Genomic DNA, 24,624 nt, shown 5'->3' on the forward strand with positions numbered 1-24,624 from the left:
GAGATTAAGTCAGTTTTCTTCCTGGAATCTGGGTATAGAAGAGAGAAAACCTACTTTTGTGTTCTGTAGAGGTATTAAGTAGAAGAATTTAGACTAGCTTTTTAATAGACTAGGGGTTTCCAACCTTTTGGGATGTGAAGACTCCATTTAATGTCTGATGTTATGAGGCACCCTGCCCTTGTTTGTGGTCACTATTGGCTGAGAAGTCTGCCTGCGCAGCAGAGGTTGAAAAGCACTGTCACAAACTAACTGCTCTCAAGCCTGCAAAAGCACACCAGGCACCAGTGTGTCTAAGGACATGTCAGGTGTTCTTTACGGTCTTGACAGCACAGCCCCTTCTATTTAAGATGGGGCGCATACTGGCAGAAATTTGAAGATAAAAAACAAGACCACTGGACACTTAATTAAAGAGGTGATAATAGGACTATTGAGATTATTAATCTCCTGAGAAAATGGAATAGCTGAATTTTTACGAGTGTTTGCCTTGCTGTTGTTTTGTAGGCTGAATCACCTCAAAGTTGTCATTCCGAAGGAGCTGATAAAAAGAGGGAAGAAAAAACTCCAAGTAACTTCCAGAAGAAGTCGGTGAACATGCTTCAGCAACCTGATTGTAAGATTACAGGGGCTAAGAAAAGAAAAATTGATAATGCATGAGATGAGTGCTTCTGAATTTTCTAAGAAAATAGTTTATGCATGTATACACCATTAGTTTTGTAGTTAATCAGAAGTTTAATTTTAAGACAATTTCATTAATATTTTATTCATATGGAGCTATATTTTCAGAATTTATTTCTTAAGTATTGAAGACTTGAGAATTTGAGACCTTTTGAAATTTTGAGATCATGAATTGTATAAATTTACAGTATGAAACAAGGGAAAAATAAATCATTTTAATGTAAAACCCTTTAAATGTAAAATACTTAAGAGAATAAGTTCATATAACTATCTTAAGCTCTTTATGCCTTGCCATAACTAGTTGTATTTTCTTCTTTTGACACAACTGTCTTTTGATAACAATGTTATTATTATACTGAATATTTTATTAAATAAAAAAGGAATAAGGTATCCATACAAATAATATTAGCAAGTATGCTACACCTCTATTGAAGTAAAATAAAACTGTAAGCTTCTGGAAACCACAGCCCTGCTTTGACATTTCACAGAGAATGGCTCTGGTATATTAACCAGACCACACTGTTGACTAAGTAGATAACAACATAGTTAAATTTGCTCCAAATCTAAATCACAAATGAATGTGTCTAAGTTTAAAACACAGAAATGAATACTTAAGACTTAAGTAAGTGGTCAGTTTTATGTTTGTTAGGAAAAAAATATATCTATAAATAAATGATTTGAACTGATTTCATCTTTAGAATTTTATTTTTAAAATCTTCGTATTTCTGTATTTTTAACTTCAGATGGTCATCATTAAATCAGTGCAGTCAATTTACTTTATTGGCATGCGACTTTTTTGTCTTATTTGGAACTCGATGTAGCCCTTGAAATGCCCTTTTTAGTCAAAATAATCTTCTATATCAATATTTGGATCTAGTAGATCTTCTCCATACGCTGAAAGATTCATCTGGTTTAAAATTAAGTTTTCAAATGTTTCTTCTAAATCAGTTTCGCCAATTAAGACCGCTCCCATCATTCGCCCATTCTGCAGGACGGCTTTGATGTACTCTTGTCCTTTGGTACACCTCAGTATTAATTCATGATCTAAACCTAAGCCCTGTGCATTGTATTTTCCCAGCAATACAACCTATATAGAAAAAGACAAAACAGTTATTTTAGTGAGTATGAAAAAGAAACATAATATGCAGTTCTTGTGTGTTTTCGTAGAATGGCAAATCTAGTCACGAAAATTTACAGCTAAAAGTGCCATTCGGAGGAGCCCAAAGAAAACACTTGCATGGCATGCATTTACTCTACAGATGACACTACCATACAATCTGTATGAACATTAAAAATACCTAGCGAATATACAAATATGTAGGATGTAGACTACATTAGCCTTGAGTCACAATTTAAAGATTTAGTAAGAAGCTGAATTTGATCTTTCATGGGCAAATTGTTTAGTCTCCCTGAACCATATGTATATATTTGTATGTGTTTCTCCTTATCGGTAAATTAGGAGGAAAAATCCTGCCTCAGAGTGATGTAAAGAGGATTAAGTAAGATAATAAGTAGGGGGAAGTACCTGCTCATTCTTGAGTATGAACAGCTGTTAGTTCCCTTCACAAAGGAGGAGTGAATTGCAACTAAAACTCAGAAATGCACCAACAGGGAACAAATCTGGAAGAGATTCCCCCCGCCAACCCCTCAAACTATAAAATAATATAGTCAGAAGGTAGGTAATGATTATCAGATGATTAGTGATTAAGCCCAACAATAATAACCAGATATAGATTTGCAAGAAATGAGGAAATTTGTCATTTTTTGTAAAGTGATTAAAGCCATATAAGTTCTTATTCATGTGAGAAAATCAGATGACCATAATTAGTTATAAAACTAACAAGCAGAAAAGGCACTAATTTGCTTATCTATCTTACCTTATAGTTAAAAAATTTTGTTACGTGAGCGAAAAGTTCAAAGCTGAAATCCATGTCAGTAGACTCGCCTACACTAGCTGCGGCCATACACTTTGCTGCATACCATCCCATCTGTCTAGCCTGGGTCCACAGCCTCATCTGAAATAAAAAAAGGTTATGCAATTTAACTTTTTATTATCATTATTTGAAAAATATTATCACCTTAACCTAGTAAAATTCCTTAAAGGGGTTCAGTGCTTGACAGTCCTTGAGAACAGTTAGATCTAGCTAGTTAGGTAATTGATTGAATCATCTTTGCCACAGAAGCAATCAGCCATCCACACTAACCAACTGATTCTGGTGTTTGATCATTCTTATACCTCATGTGTGGTAACTAATGTCTTTTTGTGTGCAAAAAATAATAACCATAATCATGGATATGAGCTTTAAGCATTTCTGGTAGAAGTGATAGATTTTTAAAAAAAATTCAGTCTCCTCTCTAAACAAGGTAGGGTCTGATGAAGTAAGAGGCAGCCTACGGTAAGGGAGCAGAGTAAACTGAGCACGGTAACAACTAGAGAACGGCCAACAGAAGTGGCCTGCGATATTACACTGCTGCACTGTTACCTCATGTATTCTAGCCTCCGAGTCCCTTTAGTTTGTGTCTCGGACTATATAAAACAAATTAATTAGTGTACTTACTGCTTCTGCAAATTAAGAGATGAAATTTATTAGATTCACTCAAAGTAAGAAACCCCTGTTTATTTTTGGACTTTCCTGTATCAGAGTATGAGGCACATGAAGGATATAATAATATACATATTCCCTAGATTCAACCCTTAGAGGGCTGAGATGTTTAAAAAAAAAAAAAAAATCCCACGAACTCCAATTCCGAATTGAGTTTGGGACAGATATGCCATAAAAACAACATTGGATGTCACTATAGAGAAAACTAAAAAACAAGCTAGTTTGAAGCATTTTAGAATTATGGCTGAAATCGCTCTCTTGTTGATGCTATCTCTGATGTATGTTAAAACGTACTAAATAGTAAAGCTGCTTCTTAGAATACATCTGGTTCTTCCACTACTTCACACTCCACAGTTAATCTGAATAAATATCCCTACCTGTAGAGCTGGTCTTTCACCAAGATAAGCGTTGACTGGCTCTTTCATCTGTTAACATCTACCTCTGTCTCTACTCCTACTAAAACCACCCCACCTCTGGCCGCTGAGTACCTTCCTCCAGTACTCCTGCTCCACCATTACAAGGCAGGCAACACTGTCGGGGCAGGAGGAAGTCTAGATCCAGTTAGAAGGGGTTGTTAGGCTGAGGAATTCTGCTTACTATGGGAACAGTCTTTCAGTAATAATTCCCACGGGGATAGGATCATCAGAAACAGAATGTATGGTTTATAATCTCAGTTTGCTACTTTTTAATCCAAAGCTGTGCTGCCCCAAATCATAGTCACTAGCCACATGACTACTTAATTAAAAGTAAAATTAAAATTCAGTTCCTCACATTAGCCACATTTCAAATGCTTAGTACACACATCGCTAGTGGCTACCTGACTGGACACTGCAGAAACATAGAGCATTTCTGTCATCACAGAAAGTTCCACTGGACACCACTGATAACCATCTGAGCATGAAAAACAAAGTAACAATCATAATTCTCTTTAAATTAAAAGACATCCCAGTCTATTCCATCACTATATAATAACTTACCAAAAGGGAAAAATTCTAGTGTTCTTTTTGTTTGTTGTTTTTGTGACAAAAAAACTCTATGATAGCTTCCCAGTTAAAGTACAAAAGTTGGAAAACCAGAAGGCTGGATATGCTGGTAGCAGTTCCTTTATTTTCAGATGGAATCTCTGATAAAAACCTGTGACCACCTATGCCAGCTTACCTGCTGCCAGACTGGGCTAGGCTGCCAGGAGGCCGTGCAGATGTCACCTGCAGCATAGATGTCAGGAAGGGACGTGTGCATGTGATCATCCACCTTCAGGCCACCGTCTTTTCCTACATCAAACTAAACAATGTTCCTCATAAGCATATGGGGTAAGAAAAAGGAAACGTGACTTTTTCATTCTAAAGTAAAAGAACAAGTCAAATTCTACACGTTGATATGCTGATCTTTAATGAGAAAAGCTGGCTAAACTGCAAGGTTTAGACAACTAAGCTGAATTTCCAGGCACTCAAATTCCTACTAAGACGAACCCATAAAATTCTTGGAACTTCAAATTCTTAAAATTCTTAGAACATCAAAAATTGCCAATAACCATATGATGACCCCACCCATAGTTACAAAAATATTCCTTAGTTTTTGTAAACTTCAAATGCTAAAAAGCATAAAATACAAGCTGGCTTCTCTAAAAGAATCACTTTTAAGAATTCATAGGAGGTATCAGTTTCTTACCAACATTTAGATAAATTGTGCATTATGTCCCCTTAATAATGACACTTAGGCTGGGATGTTAACTGCTTAAAGACTTGAAGCAGTAAAACAATACTGCAAATCAAGACATGGATATAAACTAAACTGTTTTCAGTCATCTTAAATTACAGTTCTGTGCCAAAACAATGAACAATTATTCATGCCTGAGAATTAGAGATCTTCATAAATAATACTTTAAAAATGTTCACAGTGGGACAAAATTTTCACCTTACATTGTTGCCACAGAGAAAAGGTTCTGTATTTGGTGTAACTCCTGTAGCACTGACAATGAAATCACAGCCATATATCTTTTCATTGGTCAATTCCACATATACAGGCCATATCTCTTAAAATAAAAAAAAAAAATTATTCTCAAGTGTAATCACCACTGTCTATAACATTATGTGAATATAATGACTAGAAGAAAGAAAGAAAGAAAAAGGCAGGAGATGACTTTAAAACAACACCTCTTAATATTTATAGGTACATTTGCTAAAACAATTTTTAATGTCATCAGTGCCATCTTCTTATTTTGGGTATAATCGCAAAACCATGGCAGGCATTCTAAATATTTTTCCTTCAAATTTAGACACAGAAATTCTAACAAAGTAAATTTAAATTGATAATACTTAATAAAGATTTTTAAAGAAATAATTTATAAATAGATTATACTCCATTGAGAGTTTAGTCCAACTAGGTTACTCACTTTTCAGTGTTTTCCCTTATTATTCACATTCAAACTCTAACACTCTCTTTTCCTATGAAAACATTCAAAGAATTCAGAGCAGTGGGATATCCCATACCGTCGGTTTGGGTGAGTGTATTTCTGAGTCGTTCTCATAGGAGAGTAGAATAGGAATTTTAAGAGATCTGTGCCTTAGTTTCAAATTTATAGATTTCATTCTGTTTGATTTTGAGGATGTCACTTCACCTTTCAGAGTATCAGATTTTTTTAGTTTTTATGTTTTGTCTTGATTCACAAGATATTCTGATTAACTCACCGCGTTATGATGGTCAAAACATAATGAGCCCTACGTAAGATGTTAAGCTTTCTACCATTTAATTTATTAGAAAATGTAAAGAGCAGGTAGTGAAAACAAAATGATTTGTGTTATTAAATTATGGTTTTATTTTTACTTTTCACATTTAAGTTTTATATGGAAATATGAAGCTGTTTTCTAAATATTATAATAAAGCAAGATTAAGTCTTCTTTTAAAATAAGTGTTTATTTTTTTATTTCATCACTTACCTTTGTCAGCTATAACTAACTGATTATGATGGTCTCTTGGAAAAGTCAAGGACTTTTTCTTAGAAATTCTAAATTCTTCCTGAAGATAGATTTTCTTTACTTCACACATAGTTTCAATGTGAATTTTATGAGAAAACTAAAATAAAAGAAACACTGGTCACCATAATACTTCTAGAATGAATGATCTGGGTTACTGATGATGAAGAAAAAATTTATAATACACTTATAAAAACATAGAAAAAATAATTCTTATGAAAGAAAACACACTGAATGCCCACAAGCATGCCTCTCAATTTCTGTTTGAAAGAAATAAGCAGAAACTCAGTCAGTACTTAAAGAGATCTAGTAGTTGAATTGGCAGGTAGCACCAAGGGCATACTTTTTACTATGAGCCTCCCTGATAACTACACGTATATTTCTTTTAAATTACAACTGTTACAGACTAAAAAAGGAAAGTTGATATATCCCAGATTGTTATATTCCAGAATCTTAGTAAAATGCCAGTTAGGTAGGAGATACTCAATAAATGTTCACTGAACTAAACTGAAGTTCCCAGGTTAAGAATACCATTAATCTTAGGACCTGAAGGTGCAGGAATAAATTACTTTGTGTAATTTCCATCACAAAAATTAGATACACTGTGAAGCCAGCCCCCTTCCAACCTACTGAAGGCTGAAAAGGTATCATACACAGTAATAAGGCCTGCATGTTTCTTACAATATTTAAATATCATAGCCTTTTAACAACTACTAAAAAACTAAAATATCTAGTAAATAAAATGAGTAAAAGCAAGTCATCTGCTTATGCAATTAGGATATTAAATGTGTATTTCATTTAGAATCTATCTAATAACCTTTAAAATATTATACTACATCTAAAGTGACCTTTGAGAAAAGATTAATTTAAAATGACAGGTGTATTCACTGAAGTCCCTGTATGGAGATCTCTGTCTCTGGAGAGTTCAAATGGGCCAAGTGGCACTGAAGCCCTTTCCTAGCACCATGGATTTTAAGGAAAGCAACCTAGCAATTCTTTGACTATATACTTATAACCAGTCTTTAACAAACAGTTCAAGAATTTAAAATTGCATTTAGATATGTTTAAACAGTATATGAAAACATACCTCTTTTGTTCCTTTAAGATCCAACCCTTCATGCCAATCAGGTCCCAAGGCACTGCCTATATTACCAGCATTAGCTTTGGTTTCTGCTTCCTTTTTCCTTCCTGAAGGGATAAACTCAATTCAAAATCCAAATGATATAAAAACTGCCAGGCAGAGAATTACATTTGTGTTCAGAAGTTTTTAGGCAATGTAATAATTTTCACACATACATTCATACAGCAGGACTAAACTTATCTATATTAATCATTTTAATCATAATTTTAATATTTTGTGATATAGAGCTATAAAATGGATAATCTTTCAATCGAGTGTTGTGTATAAACACTCAAAAGTGTTTTATGGATGTTATATACACTGGTTAATATGAAAGGTAAGAAAATTAGACGTCAAATTTTGAAAATTTTGTCAATTTTTAGTACCCCCAAAACTTACAAAATTCTTGCTCAATTTTATAAGCCAAAAGTTTAAAAAAATAAAAAAGCTCTTTTAAACTAAAAAACTGTATTTGTTTTTAAACTCACTGCATTTTTAATAAAATTACCTTAGGTATTGTCCAACTGGAGCATCTGTCCGCAAAGATGCAGATGGGCTGGTTTATTTAATTTACTTTAAATTGCCAGTTTTAGTTATACATATTTTTCATATAAAATACATCATACACATATATACACATATATAAATATATTTATCTTATAAATATTTCATACATATATATAAATAAAACCTTAAACATCACATAAGGAAATAGAAATATCTATATTCCTATCCCCAAATAAAATCTTTTCGCTAAATTTTCTTATAGCCTTTTTCTATATGGTTAAAAAAATAAAGTTTCATCCGTGAATGAATGAGCTAGATGCTATATTTACCTTCAGTTGTATATCTGGTTCTTTTTTGTGCAATTTTAGCCTCTGGTTTTTCAGCAATGAGCTTTGAAGTCAAGAATTCAGCTGCTCCTGCATCGAAGAAAGTATTCCCAATAGCTTTATCTTTAATGGCCCAAATTACTTCACAGCCTTCAATTTCATACCTAAAAGAAATATGAAAGTTACTTGGAAGAAAAAAATCTTTGTATCTACAAATAACAGTTATCTCTTAAGGCAAATGTAAAGAAAATATTTTAAGGCAAACTGAGAAAGAATGATTATAAAGAGGAATGTAACACTTTTTTAGGATAATAAGTGCTAAGTAGAATAAATAATACAAGAAATTTAACCAGTTTACTGAAAAAACATATGTGACAAATATATGTACTGAATATCAGGTAAAATTTCATTACAATGAATATCACTTCAAAGTGTTCAATTTCTACAAGATAGTTATATGAATGTCCCCCAGGGTTCCCAGGAGTGAGCAGGGTCTTGCTTATTACCTAGTTATAGAGTAATCAGTAATGAACGGATAGATGTTATAGATGTTATATAGCTACAATATTGAGAACAGTTGACTTCTTTGCTAACATATTTTATGTATTCAAAGCACATTATGGAAGGACACAGAAAAAGGAGCAAATGAGAGATACAAACTAAAATCTTAACTTTGTTATAACAGAATAATTACCCTGCAATGAATTCCCTTCACCTCAGAAATTTCCAAGCCATCTAGCCAAAGAAAGATCCAGTTCACAGAAAAATGAAGGATCTTAGAGGAAGAAAGGAATGGCCAAGGAAGCCACCTTCCATTACCGTTCAGGAGGTAGCCAGAGCTCCTGAGCACCTGCAGTTTTATCTCTAGGTTTGGACACGGAGAATGTAATTTTCTTAATATTCATTCCACAAAGTCCCTGAAGTTCATTATAATTTATCTGCTATTACTACTTGTTTTGGTACAAATGAATTGGGACAATCCTGGACACACAGTATATATGGTCATCCTAACTACACTAGGATTTTATTTGAAATTGCAATGGTAATAAGAGTGTACTGATGTTATTAATTTTTAACATTTATTTATGGTAAAAAGTACTGCCATCTTTATATCTCAGACTGATATAAGTTAGGTTACATGACTTTTCAAGGCTGATCAGTAAGCAGGTGATAAAAGAAAGAAGGTTTAGTACATCTGACTCCAGATCACCTGATGTTCATGCTTTCTGGCATATGGTAAAGGAGTCCCTTGCTTTCTCCAATGGGCCTTTATTTTTCCTCCTCTCCTATGCCAGCAAAGAGTATTTATAGTTACTAAATGTCAGATTATCTGGAGAACATTTTATCTTAACACTGCTCAGGTCGTACAGCATTGCTGATGAGCAGAAAGCAGAATACACACACATTTGGTGATAAATTTTATATGTCAATTTACATACAGGCACACAGTTACCATGAAATGATTTCCTTAATTTTTATAAATTAGAAATTTCTGTAATTACCATTTTTTTTTGTATTTTAAAGTAGTACAGCAACATAACACATATCAGAATAGCTTAAAGTACTGATGCTAGACCAGCAAGCCATCTTTACTATAAGTAGTCACCATAAGTAACTCCTGGATGTGCTGTTCCTCACAAGACACCCTCTGATCCTCTTACCCTATGAACTTGTCCTCAGAAAGATGCATAAGCATGAAGGTATCATCACCCATAGGGGAAATACTGCTTTCATTTTTAAAACCACTCTTAAAAAACAGACAACAGTGAAGTATTAAATTTTGTGAAATTATGAAAAACTATGTCTGTTTGAAAAAGAAAGGATTAACCTACATTTGGAAAGAAGAAAAGAGATAATAACTGAAATAAAAGTATACTGAAGAAAATCAACATTAGCCTCAGTGGGACACGGGGGCTATTAAAAAGCAGAAAGAGTTTGGATATGTCATTTTTCATCAAGAGAAGACAAAGGCCTAATCATTCAGTAAACCTAAACCGAGAGAATAGCACTATATGGGAGCTTTCTTAAACTACCAGAGTTTACTGAATATAAAATTACGTGTTTTATATCCAAGTATATGGTCTTTAATCTTCAACCTAAAGAAAGTGAGGAATAGGATTAAATGTTGTGAGACTCTGAACATTTTTGAATGAGGAAGATTTTCAATGTGAATAATAGTAATAATAATAATAATAGTATTAAGTTATACTTTTGGTGATAACTGATGGAGAAAATCTGTCATGTGTACATAAGGATTTGAAGCCCCTCTTACAATAAATCTATGCCTCCCTCCTCTTGGCCCAGTTTGGTCTTGACTCCCTAGTTTTTTCTCTGCATTTTTCCATACAATGCCACAAACTTCGTAATTAAAATAATGACTGCCACACCTAGTACTCAGGCAATCCAACAACTCTTACAGGTTTCCACTGGGATTCACCATCCTCTAAAAAGGAGGGGCAAAAACCTAGTCTCAGAGTTGGAATGAATGAAAGTGAGAAAAGACAGGGCTTTGGCAGATTCCTTATTTTGATATAAATTTGTCCTCTTTGTAGTCAGACCCAACTTTCTGGCCTGAAAAATATCTAGACTATTCCATGTCAGCCATCTGCTGAAAGATAAAAATCACAAAGAAAGTGCATCAATGCTCTGTAGACCACAGCAGGTCCTCAATGTTTTCCAAACTTGAAATATCATCTTAAGATGATAGTATTTCACATTAAGGTGTTCACAATCCCCAACTTCCAAAAACCAAGAGCTAGGAGTACCACATACCCTGAAATAGAACTCACAGACACTTTGCGTTTCATCGGCCAGACAAGTACCACACATGAGTGAAGCAGGATGGGTATAAGCAATGAAAAGCAGCGGGGATTATCACCAGAACTCTCTAAAGGTGCACACATTTAAACTGTTCTCCAGTATAGTACATGCTTCTAAGAACACGTGTACGGGCCAAATCTAGACAGTCATCAGTGTCTGCCCCTTTGAGACCTAAAGCATTCCCGAAACTCCTATGTTTTATGAGGTCAATTTTGCAACTATGAATTCCATGAAAGCTAAAAAAATAAAGTGGATTTTTCCCCTTGAAAATGTATGAAAAACAATTATATTTATCTTTGATTTTATGATAACAAGATGTCTTCTAGTCTGTCAATAATCACATGAATCACAGAGCAATTCTTACATAATATTCAAATATATGTACTTACACTAATTCAAGTGCAATACCACCGTTCCCTATGATCATTATTCTCTTAGCTTTTGTAAGCTGTTTCTGAAATTCCTGTATCAAAAAGAAAATGAAAAGAGTGTTTTGTAATAGTGGGCAACGCCTGAAGCAAGAGGCTTCACTGATAATAAACCTCACTTTCCCATTCTGCCAGGACGCACCATCCCAATTAATATAATAAATGCTCCCTCCATGTTTCACCCCAAACTGCCTTTATAGCAAGGCCTCTTCCTGACTTTCCTTGCCTTTTATGTCGCTACATTCAGAATTGCAGCAAGAGCCTCTGTCTTTAGTTTGCCACATTCCCAACTATTTGACCAAATCAATTAGCAACATGACACTGATCTTGACCCTGGAAACAGGATTCTTCCTTTCCTTCTAGTCCCTCAATTGACACTTTCCCTGCAGTTACTCAGCACCTGGGACTTGCAGGAACGAGAAGCACAGCAGCACAGTGGTTCAGAGCACAGATCTAGAGTCCCTGGCTCTAGCAGTTACTAACCAGGTGACCTTGGGCAAACTGCTTAACCTCTCTGCACCTCAGGTTCCCCAACTATAAACGGAAATAAGAGGTGAGTATATCTCAAGGTTTCTGTAAGTATTAAGATGATAGAGATAAAGCTGTTGGGAGTAGGAGGCACATAATGTCTAATATTTATTTTAAAATGTGATTATGTTATAAGACAGCTAATTGATGCCTCCACCTCCCATCCCTCCCTCCCTCCCCCCCCCAAAAAAAAAGATCACAATGAACTTGGAGAGAAAAAAAAATACCAGGGGTCATTCTTATGGTACTTTCTAAAGTAGCGAATAGTCCCATTGCTTCCAGATGACATTTGAATCGCTAAATTCCACCTCCTACTATGTCAGGTCACCATTTCTATTAATGGACCCCAAAACTTATTGTAATGTACAATACATAACCACTGAATTGACTTCTTTAAATTCTAAAAGAAAAAACCTGAAGTTAATTCTCCCTTGTCCTTCACTGAACACAGCAGGTAATTAAAGACCTGTAGAGAGCAGTGGGCAGGGAGATGAATGCAATGAGTTTAGATTATACTTCTGATAAACTTAACAGCTACTTTAGTATAGCTAAATTTCTTAGTCTCTCCATCTCAGCTGCCTCTTTGCAGAGTGGCAGTAATGACTGTCACACAGGATTATCATGAGGATTCAGTGAGTTCATATACGTAGACGACCTCGCTGGAACACAGTTATGAACTCAATCTTTGATGATATGAACCTAAAATGTTTACAAGAACATAATCCAGTTCTTCTAGTATTGTCTAAATTCCTAATTATTTAAGAATAAACTGAAGAAAATACTATCAATTTTCAAGACTATAAAATCTTATCATGTAAATGTACAATTACCACTTCATGGGACAGAACAACGAGCTTGAGGTAAGACAATAGTATTGTGACTAGAAAACAAGAAGGTTTTTGGCAATGAGGGTCAATGAACCCTGAAATAAATTACCAAAAGAAGTTGTATAAGGTTCTGAAGGTAGAATTTCACCTTATTGGGATAGTTTATCACTGTTCTTGAGCAGAACAACAAACCAAGTGTCTTCTTCAGTTCTAGGATTCTGTCATGATTCTGTATGACAAAGATCTTCTGAATACTAATTTCTTTGCTGAGAAGTAAATTTTGGACATGCTTTATCTTTTGAGAAAAAGATCATTACATCCTTTAGGATGCAAATCACATACTCCCGATCAGAGTAAAATAATGAATGTGCGTGCAATGTAAGTTGTAACCTTCAGCGTAGACATTATTTCTGGGATATCACATAATGGAAAGAACATGAAATAAAAAACAAGATAAATTATCCACTAAGACTAAACTCAAATTGGCAGTAATAAAACATTGTAACTACTTTCTGGTTTATGAGTCATGAAACCTTTCTTCTGCTGCTACAGTTTAGGAATTGACATTATAGGTGGAACACTTTGATTCAAATGTAGAAAAAGTCTAAGAAACCTTCATGTTTCTTTCCCATGACCCAATGTCAAAATGTTACCTGAGCACTGTCTGTATCACGGATTCCTAACACATAAGGATTTTCTTCACATATCAACTTTGGTTTAGCTCCAGCACACAAACAGAGCTTCTTATAAATATGCTGATCGCCATCTTCAGTTAAAATGCACTGTAAAACCATAGAGCAACGAAGAGAAGAGGGGAAACATTTATAAATAGGTACAACCGCACTTTAAACATTCAATAAGACAAAAGCAAAAAATATATTAAGGTTGCCTCTTGGTGGCACTCAATACTTTGTTACAGCAATGACAAAGCTAACTAAGCATAGGAATGCATTCTCTAATCCAGTGATTCCTAATCACTTTAGAACCATGAACCATTTAAAAAATCTGATGAAAATTAGTCCTTCTCCCATGGAAAAAAAGGTACATTCCCACAAAATTTTGGATAAAACCAAGGGAATCTCATGTTTGGAAAGGTATGTTGACCTTAGATTAGAAAGGAAACATTTAGAAAATTTCAAATTGAGCATTCAGATGAACATTTCCTTGATGAACATTCTGATCTCAGTGAGAAGATACTGTAAGAAGATCTAGTGATTCTAATCATATCAGACCTTAATGTCTGTTATGGGTACCGGGGAGTAGTGAATGGTAGAAGAGGTCACAATACATCTTAATCTGAAAAATCAGAAGTGCTAAAAACAGTATTTATATTCTTAAGTACAAATAACAATCACTTTACCAGCAAACTTCATGCTGTTTGGGGATTATATTTTTATATAAGTGAAAAACATGTTAACCTTAAATCCTAGCATGTACTGGCTTTAAAGTTAATTTATATTCATTTTGAATTAATGAATTTAGATGAATCTAAAAATACATATCAGAGATCCATTGTTTTTGTTCCTTAATATTGAATGAATATCTACACAAAAGTAGAAGCATTTAGAAAGCAGGTATACATAAGCGTGTGCTACTATGAGAGATGTCAGACTTTGCTGGAATGGTTTCGGGGGCTAACCTTTGTGCCATATGTCTGATTTATAAAACTTGCCAAATAGCATTTACATACCCACTGAAATATTTGTTACCCATTTTAACTCTTCAGCTACATAACAAATACATAAAACCAATAAACCAACACAGTATAATCATACAGAAATGTTACACAAGTCTTCCTTTAGATAATCTGGTTAGAATTTTAACTAATAGAAGTTAGTTATAGGCACTGACCAAATTTAAAAAATTATTTGCATTTAGCTACTATAAAAGAAACACAAAAACTTTTCATTGGCTACTGTTAAATTTTTGGAAGTAGAGACGAAGGTAAAACACATCGTTTCTAATTCACTAAAGAATACGAAAGATGGATGACAGAATGCAGACATGTATGTTATGTAGGACACTTTTCAAATGCAACGTGTGGCACTCTGATTCATTCAAATGCCCTAATATATAAGTTCCCTCACAATTCATTAGTATACTTTTGAGCCTACTCAATGAGCAATCACTGACATGGGTGTCTAATGGAACAAGTACTACCATTACAAGTATTAGGAACTAACTGCGGTGTGTAGATTCAGATTTGTAATATTTTTCTCATAAAACTCAGTACTTTTTCTTACTTTTTTTTTTCCTGTCAACTTATTTGTTTCAAATGTGACATGTGTGCTTTCTCCCTAAGGGAGAATTCAAATGTGAGCTGCTTTAGAGAAACAACTACAAACCCTACTTCCTATCTTGCCTAAAGCTCATCTGAAGATACTGTTAATCATGTGACACTGAGACTTCCTGACATCTGAGACTGAGGTATTGCCTTTCCTGAGACTGTCTTAGTTTGGGCCTTATATCATTTTGGACTATTACAACCACCTTCTAATTTGGTTGTTGGCTACTGGCCACTTGCTCTATCCCAGTTCATCCTTGACACTGCTGTCAGATACATCTTCCTAAAAGAGTATTTTAGCATCCCTGGCTCCACTTAGAATCTCTTTACTATTTTTTCCATTGATTATAAAATAAACTCAATTTATTAGCATGACATAAAAAGCTCTTTACAATCTTACTTACTTATTTCTCTGGGCTAGTCTGCCAATCTCCTTTACTTATCCACACCCCAACCCCTTTGACAATCTCACTCTTCCACATGTCCCTTTCCTTTCTCTGAGTCTCTGAACCCGTAATGTAATCTCTTCTTCCTGGAATGTCCTTTTCCACCTGGAGAGCTCAATTCACCTATCTTTAAAACATAGCTCAAATATTACTCGATCTGGGAGGTCTTCCTAAATACCTACCATCAGAGCTTTGATAATATTTCAACAACTGTTTTCTTCTATGGGCATACATTAAACGTATGCATGGCTATACTCCCTATGACACTGAGAGCTACCGGGAGTAGGTTCCTGCTATTACTGCTATTGTATCTCGGTACTTAATGCAGTGCCCAAAACACAGCGAACCCTATATAAATGTTAATGCTAATTTAAAATGTAAAACCTAAAATGCCAGGCTAAACTAATTATATGACCCCAATAAACTCACAAAAAGCATAAGTTTTTCTAATACTAATGGAAATCAATGTCACTGAAATTTACATGCTAGAGACTTGGGCGGTGGTGGAACAGGTGGGGGGTCAAAGGAAGGCAGGCAAAACCTCACCAAGATTTAACAATGGCAAATGTCATTAAGAAAAAAACCCTCTTACATGTTCTTTGCTGTTCAGTTGCTTTACTCCAGATTCTATAACCTTAATGTTGGGAAAGCGATTTTCTAACATGGTACTTGGTTGTTCTTCAACATCAAATTCTTCCAGCACTTTAGAAACCTGTATTAGATAAAAGAAATAAAAATGTATACTTAAAAAATTTTTTCCTTTCAAGAATTTTAAATAATAAAAAAATACTTTCATTTCTTTTTATACACTATTTATTTTATATTCATAAAACAAGGAAGTCTGCCAACTGCACTATACACAGTGGAAAGAGGGCCAGACTCCACATTTTAAGACCTAAATTCAAATACTAGTCCTACCACTCTTGGGCAACTCAGAAAGTCACTGAGCCTCGGTTTCCTGGCCTGGAAAATTAAGGCTAACACTACTTACTTCTGTATAGTGTAATCAAACAGCTTATCTATTTCTTTATCCTTGTAGCTCTCTCTTTCCATTGACTAGCTAACCTTATTGTGACCTAGTCTTTGGACTCTTCTTTCCTCTTCTCCAAAATCATCAGCATCCTCCTGGACTCACTTTCCTTCCTATCCCACTAAGACTCCATTGTGGATCATTTACTTCACCTTTTCCCCAAATCCTTTACTTCCTTGCTCTCTTATCCTTAACCATTAATTACCCTGAAAACGCCCAAGCACAGACCAAATTACTTGCTTTCTCTAGTCCTATACCCAGTCTGCTACAGAAGTACCACACACCTTTCAGACTGGTATTTGGCCTTAAACACTGCATGGAAATGCTACTGCATGGCTATAGCAGTTCTCAAACCTTTTAGTCTCAAGACCCCTTCACACCCTTACCAATGATTGAGGACCCCAATGAGCTTTTGTTTTTTTGAGTTACACCTAGCAATATTTGCTGCATTAGGAATTAAAACTGAGAAAAATTTTAAAGTATTTCTTAATTCACTTAAAAGTAACAACAATAAAAACATGTTACACTGATATAACATACCTTTAGTGAAAAATATTTTTTTCTAAAACAAAACAAATTGAGAAGAACAGCCCTGTTTTATACTTTTGCAAATTTCTTTAATATCTGGCTTAATAGAAGATAGCTGCATATCTGCTTCTGCATTCAAACTGCTTCTACCTTTAAACCACTGCAACGTTGTTTTGGTTGAAGTATCAATACACGAAGAGAGTTCAGCCTCACACAGATATGCAGCCCTTTCAGATAACGGTACATTCTTCTTGATGCCACACTAAAACTCAACAAGTGATGGTTTCTTAAAGATTAGATGAAATGTAGAATTTGAAACCATATCAAGAACTTTTCATACTGTGACTGTGAAATCCATTAGTTTATCCTGCACTTTGAGCGGATCTTGGAACATCACACATCAGTCGTTTGGACAATACTGGTTCATTAAGTTAACAGAGATCTTCCAAATACACGTTTTATATCAATAAATATAAAAAAAAATTCATTATTATCAACAACTTCATGAGAAAAGTCTAAGTACTATAAGGCTCACAGTGAAGAATGAGTTTTCCAAAAATCTAATTTTTGCTTGAAAGCTCTAATTTTGTCATATTGGCAACAAGTACCATCAGTTGTTTTCTTAAAGTGACAGGCTCACTTCATTCATTTTCCAAAGATGAATAGCCAGTTTGTCAGCTGTTCTTTCAAGTAAAATTGATGTTCCATGAAAACAGTAGCTAGTTCATTGTACAACGGCTTTTCCTTGAGACAACGTTGTACTCGTTGTATGCAGAAGAGCTTTATGCATACATCACATTGCATCATATAGAATATTAAAAAGATGTGTACTCAGGAGTCAAGATTTAATAAAACTAACATGTTTTTTACTGGCTTTTATTTTTTTCACTAACTGTGTGGCAGTGAAGAACAAAATGGCTACAAAGGTAAGTAGCCAGCACTGCTTTTATACCATCAGTGCAAACGTCAATATAGTGAGAAGAGCAATAACATCTTGGTAACGTATTCCATTCCGTCAGTGACTTTTTCAAACTTTCACCATTCTAATATTCCCTGAACTTACTCTATCCTCTTTATTCTCAGTAAATCACCTTACTTCTAGGCACAAAGAGACCACTAAGAGCTCTGACTACTTCTTTCCCACTATCTAGACATTTCTTTGCTAGTGTCCACCTTCCCTGACCCATTCCCACTATTTCAGAGTCAATCCATTGCTCTGTGCTCCATATCCCATCGCCTCTCACCTCCTCAGGACTCCTTCCTTGTTATGTATTCCTTGCTTTCCTTCATCTTCAGGCTTCCCTACAGGTGAACAGGCTCAAGTGTTTCCCACCGTAAAAGAATAAAACTCAACTTAACGCTAGACCTTATGTCCTCTTTTTGCTGCCACTCTATCTTTTCTACCTTTGCAGCCAAATTTTTCAAGAGAGAAAAGTTTATGCTAACTGTCACTTTAGAATTTCCTCCCATTAATTTCTCAAAACAGTATAAACTGTCTCAAAGTCATCAATGATTTATACTAGAAATAGCTACTTTTGAGCCATCATCTTACCTGACCATTCCACAGGATCTGACACAACTGACCACTCCTCTTAGTTGAAACTTTTGCCTTCCTTGGCTTTAGGGTTACTGCTCTTTCACAGTTTTCCTCTTAGATCTAAGACTAAGAAGTAGGATGGATGGCCATTTTTAAGTTCCCCTTTCTCTCTGACCTCTGCTTAGTGTTCCAAGGACACCACCACTGGGCCCATCTTCTTCTCCCGGCATGTGTCCTTCCTGGGAAAGTGCAAGCCAGGCCTGTAGCTGCAGCTGACACTGAGACAACGGTGAATACTAAATTACCATCTCCAGCTCAGTCTTTTCACTTGCTCTAAATGCTCCAGCAGCTTGGCATCATCTAAATTTAGATAAAGTGCAATTTCGCATCATGGCCCACAAGCCCGTCACGACCTGGCCCCTGCCTGCTGGCTCAGCCTCGCACTCCACATGCCAGCGGTGAACTGGTCCCTGTTGGGGCATGTTTCATAGTTACACATTTTCATGCACCGTGGCACATGCCTACCTCCACTCGCTCTCTTACAAACACTGTAAAACCTTCTTCAAGTCTCAGTTTCAATGCAACTTCCAATGTAAAGCCTTCCTTGATTCGCAAAAGGCAGGCTTTGGCACTCCTTCACAATGTTTTCTATGTATAAAAATAAATATGCATGTATTGGAATATGACCTCAATTTTTTTGCCTCTATCAGGATAATGATCATGTTGTATGACAACTATTTCTTGCATATCTGTTGTCCCAACAGAAAGTAATCATTCTGAGAAACTGACCATGAGGGCCCTACAACCAAAGTGCCTAGTTTCAAAACCTGACTTTATGCACCTCAGAAATTTACCTAACCTCACTGTGACCCATTTACCTCACCTGTAACATGGGGATAATATAACAACCTGCTTCACAGGGTTAAGAATTAAATACATTAATATATTTAAAACATTTAGAAGTATAGCATAATAAGCACTCCGTAAATGTGAATTATTATTATTATTAATCCTTTTTCTCCTTTAAAAATTACACAAGTCATGAATATGTGCTCTTTTTAACACTAAACAAATAAACAATACATAATAAAGATTAAATATTAAAATCCTTCTTTACCGCTCTTTAAATCTCACTTTCCCCTTACCCCAGGGATAACCACTAGTGACTTTTTGATGTATGTTCTATACTTTTAATCTCTATAGCCTGGGTGCCTAGCACACTGGTTGGTAAATAATCTAGATGCTCAATAAATGATAAGAAGAATGCAATTTCTGACTTCTAAACACTAAGAATAACTGACATTTGCAATATTTATTTTAATTCACTTTCACACAGATTAGTACATCTTAAGCTCACAACCTTGTTAAGTAAGCAAGGAAGATATTATCCTAACGATGCAACTCAGGTACAGACATTTGCCAAGGTTACACAGCCAGTAAATAATAGTTAGGCCTAGAACCCAAGTTCTTTTCCTTCTATTGTACAACACTTAAAAAAAAAAGATTGGCAAAAACTAAACTCAGGTCTTACAACTCTGGGATCATTACACCAAATTAAGTCTTCTGTAAAGACATTAGAAGACTCAGCTATACATCTCTCTATTATGTATGTACTCTTAGCCGTAATTGAATATATACTTTTTTCTTTTAGAAATTAAGAGCCATAATTTGTTCTCTGGTTCTCCCAATCCCATAGTTCTTTTGGCTGTACCAAAGGTTCTAAGATATCTTACGTATCTCTAGGCAGGTTATAAAGAGCAACATATGGCACTAAATTACCCTTGGTCTTAGGGGCTTATGTAAATCTTACGGGTTTATATATGAGAATGGGGTAGGTTAACTGTATATTGATCTCTTCCCTGGGAGACAATATATAAAGAACTTTTATAAAACATACTTCAAGATTGGAAAGGTGTGTTTGTGGGAGATGGGTAGGGAGAAGGTTGCTTTTCCTCTTTAACATCAAGTCTCTAACCTTTATATGAATAAATAAATCTTAGACAAAATACTGAAAGAAAAAAAAGATACAATCTATTATCAGAGTATTATAAGGGAAAACTTCTAATGAATCAAAGACTATGTTAATAGTCTTCATTGCAGTGTGGGAAGAAAAGATTTATGTTTTTCATCTTTTTATTCATTTATTTTTTGCATAGGCATTATAATATTCACAATTGTAGCACTGTAGTACATCTATATAATTTATAAATATAATATTAAAATATGAGCTCAGAAGTTTTTAACAGGTGAGGTACAGGATCAGAAATGTTTGGAGACCACTTTTCTTTGATACTATGACCCAAATGTTCTCAGACTCCTATTACAATGTTATAACATGTGTAAAATAAACTCACGAACTACAAACTGTTCTGAGATGCTTGTGACACATCTGAAACATTAATTATCTGCAAGTGTAAACCTGGCTCAAAAGCACTCTTCTTCTGACTCGTAAATACACACACATATACACACACACATTTATAATAAAGATACACATGTATATTTGCATAAAGATACACATGTATATGTGTGTAACATCTTTCCTCAAAAGATAAATTTTCTGAAAAGTAATTCTGAGTGGGGAAGAAAAGATGGGAGAGAAAAAGAGAAAACTAGAAATTCAGTACCATTCCAGGTGCTTTTGGTATTCAATATGAACAATTTTAAACTTTGAGCTATGATTTTAAAATGAGTATCAAAAGAACATTTGTCATTTTAAACAATTAAAATACTACAATTACACTAACTGCTATTTGAGTGATTGTAGTTTTTAAAGAGTAATACTAAGAAAGTTATATAAAGGTTCTTACCTGCTTGAAATTTGTAACTGCTTTAATAACAGGAGAAGCTGTGATCAGGAGAATATCTTCTGATGGAAAGTGAATTGCCAACTTATTAAAAAAACAAGTAGGAAAAATATGATAAATAACTAAGCATTAGTACATATGGCGTGGTAGGGTGAGACAGGGATAATGCAATTTTAATAATGTAATTAACTTAAGAAACTAAAAACTCACTGTTCTTCCTCTAAAGGTCTTGGTCATATTTATGGGGTAGTGGTGAGTAATGTTCCACTCTCATATTGATTAAAATGAAAAATACATTTACACTAAACTCAACAATTATCATGCAGAGGATGAGAAGGAACTATCTTCTTAATTAACAGTTAAACCAACTTCTGTTTATTATAAAATAATAATTTCAATTGCCTTTAGTAGAATGAAATTAAGCAAAGCTTCAATAAAACGTTTAAAAGCTTAGCACCTTTCCCAAGTACTTCTATAATATTTGACAATATTATCACTCTCTCCATCTTGCTTTCCTCTGTATATTCTGTAATTTATTTCCCCACTTTCTGTTTCCACTATTATGCTACTAAAATCACCTTGAAGTTAGCCTTCCAGTCTCGTATTAACCAGCTTCCCCTGCTCCAAACACATTGCAACTAATCACCTTTCAAAATTTTTCATTTGATCTTATTACTACACTGCTCAAAATCATTTGACTACTTATATAAGTCTTTGTTAAATTCTCAGCACGATTTATAAGATCCTTTATGATCAGGTCTCTACCAGCTTTCTGGCTTCATCTCTGGTCATCTTCCCCAAGCAGCAAAGCTTAAACCATACGCTTTAAGCTTTGCTGCTTCCAGATGGTGCCACGCTTTTCCACCTGAGATTACACTGTTGCCTCCCTTTGGAAAGTCTGCCTTTTCTTGTCTACTTGGTAAACTTTTTACTCATTCCTCTATATAGGCATAACTCAGAGATATTGTGGGTTCGGTTCCAGACCACTGCAATAAAATGAGTATCTCGATAAAGAGAGTTGCATGAAATTTTGGTTTCCAAGTGCATATAAAAGTTATGTTTAGGGACTTCCCTGGTGGTGCAGTGGTTAAGAATCCGCCTGCCAATGCAGTGGACACGGGTTGGCCTGGTCCGGGAAGATCCCACATGCCACGGAGCAACTAAGCGCATGCAACAGAACTACTGAGTCTGCGCTCTACAGCCTGCGAGCCACAACTACTGAGCCTGCGCGCCTAGAGCCCATGCTCCGCAACAAAGACAAGCCACTGCAATGAGAAGACCACGCACTGCAACAAAGAGTAGCCCCCGCTAGCCGCAACTAGAGAAAGCCTGCGCGCAGCAACGAAGACCTAATGCAGCCAAAAATAAATAAATAAAAGTTATGTTTACACTATAGTTGCCAATATTAAGTGTGCAAAAAAAATGTGTTCTTAAAAAATGTAATGCCTTAATTAAAAAATACTTTACTGCTAAAAAATGCTAACCATCCTCTGAGCCTTCAGCGAGTGGTAATCTTTTTGCAATAGTAACATCAAAGATCATTGATCACAGATCACCATAACAAATAGAATAATAATTTAAAAGTTTGAAACATTGCGAGAATTATCAAAATAGGACACAGAGACACGAAGTGAACAAATGCTGTTGGAAAAATGGTGCCAATAAGGCTTGCTAGAGAGGGTTGCCGCAAACCTTCAATTTGTAAACAATGCAATATATTCAAAGTACAATAAATCGAAGGGCAATAAAATGAGGTATGCCTGTACTAAGACAAAAGGACCCCTCCTATAAGAAAGGATACTTCTTCCCTAATCCACTCCTTACCAACTCCACAGGTACCCCTAAGGTAGTGAACACATCGATGAAATGATTTATTTACTTACCTACTTTTACTTATTTATTTATTTACATGACTCACTAGGCTGTGAGTCTCTAAAAAGGAGGTACCATACTCTGTTTGTATTAGTCTGATCAGCCCTTAGTACAGTGCCTGGATTATAGGTGTTTACTCAAGAGAATAAATGAAAACTACACATCCAAAGATTAAAAGTTAAGGGAAAAAAACCTCTTCAATTTCTTATGACATCAGTGATGTCATAAGAATATGACATCTGTTTACTGTTTACCAACAGAATAATCCAGTCCCTCTTGGAATACAAGTACATGTATATATGTGGTCTGATTATTCACTATAAATCAGAAAAGCATACCCTCACTGCATTTAATCCCTTGCCAGTTGTTTTAAAAAACATTACTAGAGATGATATCTCTTCTATCTTGGGAGTCCAAAGTATAGGAAACTTACGTAAGGGTTTCTTTATCATTCAGTTATGATGCACTCAGGACTTGGGCAGCCGTGCGGAAGCGGGATTCAATCAGCTAATTAAGAAAGGGGGCTGAGTTTTCTAACCATGAACTAACTAGTCGTAAACCCCCCCTCCTCCCCATCGGCTTTGACAGCACTAGGACCAGAGCCGGGTTCAGTCCGCTTTGCGTTTCCCCTAACAACTTGCTCGCCATCGCGCCTCCCTCCGCCGGAAGCGAAGCCTGCGAGGTACTAAGGACATCATCTGGGGCCACGACACAGTCTCTAATATCTGGGAGCAAGAAGGAGTGAGAGGGGAAAAAGGAAGCGGCTAAAGAGCGACCTGGAAAAAAACCAGGAAAGGTGGGCGGGGAAGGAGCCTCAAGCGCCACCGCCTCCGGGACGGAGCCGCCTGCGCGCCCCCCTTACCTGCTCCGCACAGGTGACACCCGCGATGCCACCCCCGACCACCACGAACTTCCCCGCCGTCGGGGGCGAGCACGCCGCCTCCATGCTCTCGGACTTCCAGCGGTTTTAGGACTACAGTGCGGAAGCTGGAAAAGTTTACAGGCCGCGAGAGGGAGTGGCGCGGGGAAGCCCCTTTCGGCGCCTGCTCCTGAGAATCCGAGCTACGGGTGCCCGGGAACTCACACTTAGTCTCTTCGCGCTTCTCCGAGCTACGGGTACCCGGGAGCTCATACTTAGTCTCTTCGCGTATCGGCCGGGGCTGCGTTTTCTAAAGCGCAGAGGCGGGTTGGCAATTCCGGGGTTTTGCGTTACTATCGCCACAGCTGAATGTAGTTTTTCCACGAAACTTTGGTAAAGATAAGACAAAAACCAAAGTAAAGTAGATGGGTTGTCAAAAGAGGCTTGGCAGGTTG

General features: G+C 35.8%; 2 protein-coding genes across 3 annotated transcripts in view; one reads left to right on the forward strand and one right to left on the reverse strand.

Annotated features, from left to right (window-relative positions):
* RECQL (RecQ like helicase) overlaps nt 1-1,323 on the forward strand; it is a 35,437-nt gene extending 34,114 nt beyond the window's left edge. Inside the window, exon 15 of the mRNA XM_061205076.1 lies at nt 502-1,323. Coding sequence (XP_061061059.1) covers nt 502-654 — 153 coding nt within the window. The 3' untranslated portion in view covers nt 655-1,323. The remainder of the gene's footprint in view (nt 1-501) is intronic.
* PYROXD1 (pyridine nucleotide-disulphide oxidoreductase domain 1) lies at nt 989-24,365 on the reverse strand. 2 transcript variants are annotated; one of them, XM_061205077.1, is made up of 12 exons: nt 24,173-24,365; nt 21,442-21,522; nt 16,129-16,248; nt 13,460-13,588; nt 11,413-11,486; nt 8,207-8,367; nt 7,338-7,438; nt 6,215-6,350; nt 5,198-5,310; nt 4,437-4,559; nt 2,553-2,690; nt 990-1,762 (listed from the first exon to the last, which is right to left on the reverse strand). In XM_061205077.1, the coding sequence occupies exons 1-12, from the start codon at nt 24,254-24,256 to the stop codon at nt 1,514-1,516; spliced, it is 1,509 nt and encodes a 502-aa protein (XP_061061060.1). In that variant the 5' UTR covers nt 24,257-24,365; the 3' UTR covers nt 990-1,513. The 2 variants fall into 2 exon arrangements, with proteins under 2 accessions (XP_061061061.1, XP_061061060.1); XM_061205078.1 differs by lacking the exons at nt 21,442-21,522; nt 24,173-24,365 and adding an exon at nt 19,157-19,259 and having other exon boundaries at nt 989-1,762.
* Nucleotides 24,366-24,624: the final 259 nt, after the last annotated feature.

This window comes from Eubalaena glacialis, chromosome 11, assembly GCF_028564815.1.
Source record: "Eubalaena glacialis isolate mEubGla1 chromosome 11, mEubGla1.1.hap2.+ XY, whole genome shotgun sequence".
NCBI classification, from domain to species: Eukaryota; Metazoa; Chordata; class Mammalia; order Artiodactyla; family Balaenidae; genus Eubalaena; species Eubalaena glacialis.